This window comes from Leptidea sinapis, chromosome 25 (genome assembly GCF_905404315.1).
Source record: "Leptidea sinapis chromosome 25, ilLepSina1.1, whole genome shotgun sequence".
Classification (NCBI taxonomy): domain Eukaryota; kingdom Metazoa; phylum Arthropoda; class Insecta; order Lepidoptera; family Pieridae; genus Leptidea; species Leptidea sinapis.
The window spans coordinates 9,230,106-9,239,589 of NC_066289.1; the positions used below are offsets into that span (position 1 = coordinate 9,230,106).

The 9,484-nt window shown below is 35.6% G+C and overlaps 1 protein-coding gene across 1 annotated transcript; it reads right to left on the bottom strand.

Annotated features, from left to right (window-relative positions):
- Positions 1-1,509: 1,509 nt before the first annotated feature.
- On the bottom strand, positions 1,510-6,849 carry LOC126971997 (uncharacterized). Its single transcript, XM_050818522.1, has 6 exons — positions 6,772-6,849; positions 6,516-6,608; positions 6,354-6,450; positions 6,063-6,175; positions 3,511-3,709; positions 1,510-1,607 (listed from the first exon to the last, which is right to left on the bottom strand). The coding sequence occupies exons 1-6, from the start codon at positions 6,787-6,789 to the stop codon at positions 1,510-1,512; spliced, it is 618 nt and encodes a 205-aa protein (XP_050674479.1). The 5' UTR covers positions 6,790-6,849.
- Between the last annotated feature and the right edge of the window lie 2,635 nt (positions 6,850-9,484).

Sequence of the window (9,484 nt, forward strand, 5' to 3'; positions counted from 1 at the left end):
ACTATTGGAATTATGTATTATTCATTTTGGTTCCAGATGATGTATTTGTTGATTTTTTCAGAAATTGTATTTTGTATGTTATGAGTGTTAGTATCAGCAATATCTATCAGGTCGGTTATTTTATTTTATTTATCTTGGAGCCTTATATCCGAACTATTGTAGTGAATTAATTAGTGTTTAACTTTCTATTATATTCAACATTTGTTATTGTTCAGACTACCATATTATTCCAATTAATACTTATTAAACAACTTATTTTTAAGATACTTAAGTAGTTTTTAGTTACCTTAAATGCAAATTAGAGTCACTGTTATTTTTATGGATTGATGTGTTCTCCTATAATTAGTAGTACATACAAATGTTTAGATATAAGGCATGTGTGAGATGTAAGTTAATATTATGTACAACTATTGGAGATCCATACAAATAAATAAATAAAATGATTTTGTCTGTAAGTATTGCGCGATCGCTATAAGGTTTATATGTATTGTTTTCGAAAACTGTTGAAAAGGTGTATTTGTGTTTTGTAAGAGTTTGTCTTTGAGTGCTAACTTTTGGTGAATGATGTTGACTTCTTGGTTATGCTTATGTGTGTAATCTGTTTGTGTGAGTGTTGTACATGCTCCGGTAATGTGTTGAACGTGATATTTGCGGCATCATTTCTGTCAGAAGACAGAAATGATATAAATCAATATGGCCCCTTCCTCCATATTCTCTTTTGATAGTAAGTCTTTCTATTGCAGATTTTCTGTGTAGATTAATGTGCTGAGTGAGTGTGGTGCGATTATTTTTATTATTATGGGGTAAGTGAGCACTCAAATCTGTAGGTCTCCTGTGCCCCTTCACGTGCATTGGATGCTTGTGTGCTTGGATGCACGCCCTTGTGATATGACTATGATCGTTGTGATGAGGTAGTTGGGCAACATTTAGAGAATTTTTTCCCTGCATAATCGGAGTTCTTAATTGTATCTAAATCACATCCTCCATGCCTATCATATTTAATAGGCGTAGTATCCCTAGTGGACAAAAGTTGGGAAGGTTCTCTGTCTGGATATTGGGGGCTTTGAGGCATCCCGCCCTCATTATGGGGATGGCCTCACATTTCAGGAGAGTGTGTTTAGGATCTTCGTAAGCCTCTTGGCAAAATCTACAGTAGTATAAGATAAGCTTAGTTTGGTTTCAGGTCCAAGATTTAATCGAAAATCACTTAAATAAAAAGCCATTATTGTTGTTAACAAGTTTTACACAGAGTAGTTTCGTGTGCCTAAAATTAATTTACTTATGACTACTACCTAAAAAACACATTTTGACTATTAACTAGAGTTTAACTAATATACTAACAATTTTAATATCTATTGATTATCGGCAAACGGTAGTTCGGTTACAACTTGTCTTCCGACAAAGGCCTCATCTAAAGCTCTCCAGTCCTTTCTCATTTTTGCAGTGCGAGTCCATGTTGAACCCGCTATTTTCATAACGTCATCCTCCCATCTCTTAGCCTGTCTTCCTCTATGTATCTTTCCGTATAAAGGGTACCATTCTGTGGTAAGTTTTGTCCATTTTTCTTGCTTTGCTCTCATCATATGTCCTGTCCACCTCCACTTCAGCTGCATGCTTTTGATTTAATGCGAATTAGATGCAATTCTCTTCCCTCCAACTCAATAGATAATAAGCAATAACAATTAAATATCGGTAAACGGAAAACACAACATACCTATAACATAAACAACACAAGTACAAAACACCACGCTCCCCCAAGCCGACTGGTCATCGTGGGGGAAAATGACCATGACCCTCTAATCGAAAATCACTTAAGTAACGCCAAATCTACACTTAATATGTAATTTTAAAATCCTATTTAAAATAAAAAATTTAATTGAAAGTGTATCAATTATTATTAAACATTGTAAACTATGGTTAGTTATCTTGGTTGTAATCTTAGTTGCCGGGTTCACCAATAAAACAAAACCATTTAAAAAAATACTCGAATGAGATAACCGTTTACCTATCTTTTCATGGATTAGGGAGATAAACGAGCGTACGGGTCGTCTAGATACTCTCTTTCAAGACCAGAGAGAATTACAGGAGCAATGCCAGCCTTTTAGATATCTTATCAAAGGTAGTGATGTTAATGATATTTTTGACCCGCATTTTGTTATTATCTGGTGCTGCAGATAATTTTTTTTTGCAAAGAGGCATGGACGTCTTTATATCATTTTTAAACAGATAACCCACGTTTCTACAATATCATATAAGAAAATCGCAATCTTATTAATTTCATCATGAAAACATGTTTCAGACTCTGTTGTGTTACGATATGCTACGCCATTGGTCGCTTTCTGGTCACCTACAATTCAGATCATGTTGTTTCTGTTACGGGCAGGTGCTATATAAAGTAGGTTAAGTTAGGTTTGTTTGGTCGCTCGTTGTTATAAAGTATAGCAAAATGAGAACGCTCAGCTTCACCTCACATGGGATCATGGATTCTTGTTTCCATGCAGAGTTTTTCTGCCATCCCCTCCCTGTTGTTGTGTGGAAGTTTATGTATTATGGCTCCCTGATTCTCTACTATAGCTTAAGTAACTTTTTCAACCAAGATTTACCCTTGCAAGTGTGTGTGTGTGTGTGTGTGTAAGCGTGTGAGTTTCTATTTGTCTAGTTGTAATTTATAAATTATATGCTTCTAGTTAGACCGTGCCCCGCTTTTCTATGGCTAATTCGTATATTATAGTAGCGATCCTCCCAAAAAACGAAATTAAAAGTTTTTCCTTCGGCTTACTCGCCGCGTTAGTCTAAAAATTGCCTGATAATTAGGTAGTATAGGATAAATATAATAAGTAGGTACAGTGCTTATGTCGTTATTTGAATGTGTACATTGTTAGCTTGCATGGTATTTACTGGCTACTTAAACAGCTTGAGGAAGGTTAAGCTTATTTGCCAGATCTAAATAATGGCTTGAATTTAGGCTTAGGGACTGAAATGTTATCTGGCAATGATGAAATAATAACCAATTCTGTTTCATAAACATTCTTTATTTGCTATCTACCCGCATGAAATGTTTATAAATAAATAAACACTTAAAACCTTAATTTTTGTATATTTATAACACGAGATACTGACCGAATACAGATAATTAATGTGATTTCCTTATATACAACGTTCTACCGCGTAGGGATATGGGACCTGTTATATATTTATATACATTTCCGTCAATGTATTTTGTATTATATATTGTCGCGTAGAGACCCTTGTTATAACTGGGTAATGGTCTCCAGCCGCCGTATGAACCTGAAATGGGATCCCAGGGTAAACTGCTCTTTTCATATACAATTCTAGGAACTCCTATAGCTGCAGAAGTAGCACCAAGGCCATATCTTATCGAATCTGCTAAAACGACGTTATTAGCAGGCACAGAGACAGCTAGTTTGGGAGCTGGGTGTCGCAATGGAACATGTACTGGAGACTTTAAGTTAAATGGTACAAGTTTCACGGCTTCGCTTGGGTGAATACTTTCACCGATCTTCTTCACGACAGCGTTGAAGCCTCTATGATCATCGGCATTGTACTCCACAACTCGAAGAGTTCCATCTGGCTCCACTAATGAATAAGATCCTTTGACTACATCACCATCTCTAGTTTCCCACTGCGCTTTCTTGTCATTAGTGACTGGGTCGTAGACGGCATAGTTATAAGCGTATTGAGGGTAGTCCTGAAAAAAAAAATTGTATTGATTTTGTTAACGCATATCTATACATACTTTATGATATACATATATATTTTTGTAAAATAAATAGATTGGAACGCATAATTAATAATATTAGATTCAAGGTTGTCACCTACAATCAGGTTTTGCATGTAACCGTTGATATAACACTTTTCAAATATACCGTACCACACATTTTAGCTAGCTATATAGCAAGTTGATTTTCACATCTTCATTGTAACTTATGCTCAATACAATCGAATCACCTTCGTAAGACATAATTTACTTACTGATGTTTCAGCTGCAGCGACCACCACACCATGACTACTCGATGTCCCTTTGAGACTTGTACTAGATACTGTGACGATACCTATGAGTAAAATCTGAAAAGATAGAATAGATAATGTAGAATAAAGTGGTCGTAAAAAGAGTTAGTAGCAAGATTTGTCATTTAAATAAGCTCATCAAAACCTTATTACCACCGAATCGGAAAGTTGCAAAGGTTGTGAACAAAAATTGTTACTTTCATTTTATTTTGTGTTTAATTTCTATATATTCAATGGGTGTCCGAACGGGGACTAAACCTTGTCACACTATCGGCTGCTTGGTTTCAGCGAGCAGTTATATGTTTGTTAACGTTACTGTTGATTGGTAAATCATCAAGGTGCCGTACCCAAAGGTTAAAAACGAAATTCTATAAGACTCCACTGTCCGTCTGTCTGTCTCTGTATATCCCATGATAGTAAGGCAGTTGAAATTTTCACAGATGATGTATTTCTGTTGCCGCTATAACAACAAATACTAATAACCAGAATAAAATAAGTAATTCAGGGAGCTCCGATACAACAAACGTGATTTTTTTATATGATTTTTTTCCCTACGTGCGTGTGTCCAACTCGCACTTGACCGGTGTTTGAAGTCTGTCCCCATCGTATCGTGCGGAGTTTATACTTTTTTTTAAGATTTGACTATACTTACGGATGAAGATTTCGAATTGAAACCACGACAACTCGTCAATGTTTTGATATAAAAATTAAAATTAAAAACTTACCCCAACTAGGCCTTTCATATTGATAGTCACAACTTGACGCAGTATTGTTAAATGTTTGATTGTTTTAGTGTCGAGATTTTATAAGCAGCCGTTTAATGAAATGTTTATAGGCTGTCGTTCTGGTTTTCAATCGTATTTGGTTAAGCCGTCTGATCGGCTTTATTATTCACCCCCTACGTAATACGTTAAATTACTTTTTTTATGTAATAGGCTGGCAAACTGGCTTGATCATCTAATGCCAGTATCCTCTTATAAAAGAAATATACTCATATCATATCTTTTCAGCGGTGATTTAACAAATAAAATGAACGCTTGCAATTCAAAGCGTAAACCAGGTTTTAGCTATGATACTTATATTAACAATAAAAGTTAAAGAATATTTGTCCCTAAAGAAATTTCTGGAACAGTATCTGTTAGCGCAGCAGGTATTCATGAAATCAAAAATTTATAGGACCTACTTATTTTCTTACCCCGAGACTATTCAAGTTCAAAGAAAACAACGTGAAAGTACCACATAGTGGTGTTTATTAACGCTTAGACGCTCCGCATCTAATATAATGCATTGAATAAAGTTATATTACAAAATATATTACAATACACACATTGACGACAATTTATCGTCTATATACAAAGCTCGTTAATAGTAAGCGGCGTACATGAAATGAGGATTCTCCGTTATATTATTAAACGAATGATCATATCCTAATGAGGGTATGGGTACGGAACAGCTGAGCTGTAGCCATATCCATTGTAGGATGGGAGAGAGTAAGTAGGGAGTGGATAAGGAGCTGGTAAAGGCAAAGGTAACGGCAATGGCTTCGGAAGAGGCAGTGGCGGAGGCAATATTGGAGCTGGGGCCTCGTAAATCGGTGCTGGAGGTAATGGAGGTAATGCAGGTCCATATCCATAAGCTGGCTTAGGCACAGGTAACGGCCATGGTTTGGGAAGTGGTAGTGGCGCAGGCAATATTGGAGCGGGAGCTGCGTAAATCGGTGCTGGAGCTAATGGAGGTCCATATCCATAACCCGGCTTAGGCAGAGGTAGCGGCCATGGCTTCGGTACTGGCAGTGGAGCGGGCAATATTGGAGCAGTAGGGGGCAATAACGGAGCTGGAGGGGGCAATAACGGAGCTGGTGGGGGCAATAACGGAGCTGGTGGTGGCAATATCGGAGCTGGAAGGGGCAATATCGGAGCTGGAGCAAACGCAGGCGCTGATTTGATATATTTTGCGACGGGTCCGACTACAATGGGTGCTAATGGTGCATGTCCTAAAACTGGAATATTAGCTTTGTATATAGGAGTTGCAACCGGGTGAACATTAGGACCAATTCGCTTGACATTAGCTTGGAAACCCGTTTTGTCGTCAGCTCGATAGTCCACAACTCGTATGCTTCCATCCGGTTCCACCAACGAGTAGGCTCCTGTAATTAAGGTTTTACAAAAATTAACAGATATCTTTGAATCTATCTTAAAAAGTTATTCTCTAAGGGCGATATTTTAAGGACGAATGGAATTTAGTCCTTTTGTTTGCAATGTGAATCGATTGACAAGTTTTTTAATAAAAATTCTATACGATTAATTTTTGTAAGTTTTCTCTACCTGTGACTACATCACCATCTCTTTTCTCCCATTGAGCTTTGTTGTCACCGGTGTGCGGATCCCTTACAGAGTATTCAAAGGCGTAGCTTGGATAAGCCTGTAAATGAATTACGTGTTAATATTAAATAATATATAACTTCTGTTGAATGTTGTAATACGTACGTAGTAGTCAGGAGAGGCGTGACCGGGGGCATAAACGAGACCGTCTGTTCCATACGCTCTGGTTGTCGCCGATAGAGCGAGGAGGCACGTTATCTGTAACCATTCCAAATTGAATTACGCACATTAACTTTTGCACCACATATTTAAAACTGTTATCCGTCTAGATATTTTTGCTTGCATACTAATAGCAAGTACTTAGATTCCAAAGTCACTTATATTTGTAATATCTTGAAAAATAGGACTTCTTGACACTGACCGAAAAGAAATATTTCATGTTGTTACAACCGCACTGAATACCGGTTGGTAAAAAGTACTGCTTGGCTCGAATATGATGTTGCCAATTTATAGGTTCGGTAGTCCTTCGAATATGGACGTAATTTTAACGGATATTGGTTGTTTCGAGCGCGTAGTAATGCTGATTGTACACCGAATCACAAGAAGTTGCATCAGCCATCCTCAGTTTCATTGAACCTTCGGACGGTGAAACCGATATACACAAATCGATGAACTAGTAAATAGGTCTGGCGCTTATCGGAATTTAAATTGATGCCGATGATTAATACCTTTATGAATTACAGTAGTCTTTAATTGCATTGATTAAATAGAATTACAAAATATCTTTGTTGTAATTATTGCTTTGAAATAACATATAAGTGATGTGTTATAGAGCGTGTCTGTTTTAATTTAATTCGCGATTAAAGACGATTTGCTCCAATTATCCAGTAAACTTGTATCGTTGTGATTTATGCGATATGAACATTTATAGTATGTTGTATCGTGACGGATGCATGTCATCGTGCAGTCGGAAATATTGGTTTACTCTTTTACTGGTTGCATAATTACCATATTATACAATATTCTTTTACAATTACGTATATGATAATGAACTTAGTTGCTAACCTTAATATCGTATTGTAGAATAGTTATTCTCGAATGCACTAGTTTTTTATCTAATGTATATAACTACCTATTTCAATGGTGAATGCTTAGATCATTTATACGTGTAGATAGACTATGACAACTGTGAAAAGGTCGAAAAGAATTCAGTTTAGAACAAACCTTTATTTTGAGCACGCACACTAACACAAAGCGTTATACAAATCGCGTGGGTAAGACGTAGAAATTTGTAATTTTGTACTTTTCATATTTAATATGTTAAAATTGTTTCTATTAGCGTTCAAAGTGTGCAATAGCTAGAGTTTTTTATGTTTTCTTTCGAATGTTACAACCACTCTGGAAATTTGTAAATATTGGTCCAACATTTCCGGAAGTGTGGGACTTTTTCTTAGGAAATGTCCTTTTTTGAATATTTTTAAATTTCAAAAACTATTATCAATTAGTTTTTGAGATATACCATATATTTGAGATATGCAAAAAACCAAGCCTCTATTTTGCAGTAATGCTATTCTGTAGCGGATAACCTGCTTTATATTTTTCCAAGACTGCTGAAAAAAATTTACTTATTCTATTCTTCTTAGTTCTTACTGTGGCTTCTGTGGAACATACGCAATAATTCAGGCAGTGAAGAACTTGTTGGGTTGATTATAATATGTCATAATCTCATGAGTAACGTACGTTCGCATATTACAGTTCAAATACAAATTCAATTATTCATTCACGTGCAAATATGACATACAACTGTCAAGTGTCTGTATTTTACCACCACTACTCAATGATATTATATACAATAAAGAGGTAGATATCGCACTAGCGCGCGCAAAATGTTGGAGACAAATTCAGACAATTGTCGTAATTTCATTTAGTCGGCTAATAGCAGCGAACTAAGCCGAACGTTTTCGTGGCGTGACAATAATAATCTAAAATGCCAATCTGTGTGTTAAGAAAATGTAAAAACTATGTTTGCATGATATATAATAGTGAGGGTATTTCATACCATACGAAATTATATAAAAGAATGTCGTATTTGTATTTTATCACGATTTTATTTCTTATTTACAAGTAAATCTCGAATTATTAACGTGGTGGTTCGAGCGAACGACACGTTTGGAACACGGTAATACTCCGAATATACCGCAACTACCCTGTCTGCTGCGGGATGATCGAGGTAGTATATTTTAGGACAATTTAGGAAATTAAGTAAAAAAGGCGTTGTTGCAGTGAATGGAATACGAAATTTAATATTGTTTAATAAACAAGTGCGTAAAGCTGAACTATCAAACTACAAAAACAAGTTTTAGGGTAAGTAGCGGACGTAGACAGTAAGTGCTATCTGCTTGCGTAGGAGTTTTTTCAGTAAAACTGCCCTTTCGGTATATCCCATGCTAACTGCAGAAGAAACCCTCAACAAAAATACATTAATAAATAATATAATAAACAAGAAATAATAATTGTAAACTTAAAACTTTTTGGGAGCCGTCGTTAGTAAAATTGTAAAAATTGAGCCCTTACTGTTAATACATTTCGGTTTTGTTTTGATATGTCTGTATGTTTTTTATTATTTTATGTACAAATAATTTATATCATTAATATGGCTTTATATTTTAATCAACATTATTATTTTTTTAAATCAATAACACCTAATATACCTAATTTAAATGTAGTTTTACTACTTTATAACTTTTATTACATGAACTCATGAATTAGACATGACTCAGTAAAAAATCATATCTGGTGAATGATTCTGTGTTTTTATTATGCAAATACGGAGCAATTAGCAAATTAGACTTATCTCTTTTTCTCTTGAGATAATTGCAGTATCCTTCTTTGACGTGTAATCGTAATGTAGTGTGCTATTGCAATGTTAAATTATTCATGTGTGCGTTTGTGTATCATTTACAAACACCGAATGTTGTCTAGGTAACCTATCTATACTTTTAAATATCATTGCCATTACTACATTATATCTGGGCCTGATTTCGATGACGTCTTGTCGTCGCTTTGTTACGGTGTGATATTTTTCTGGCAGTACTATTATAGCCACACAGAACAACAGAAACTACAGAACTATT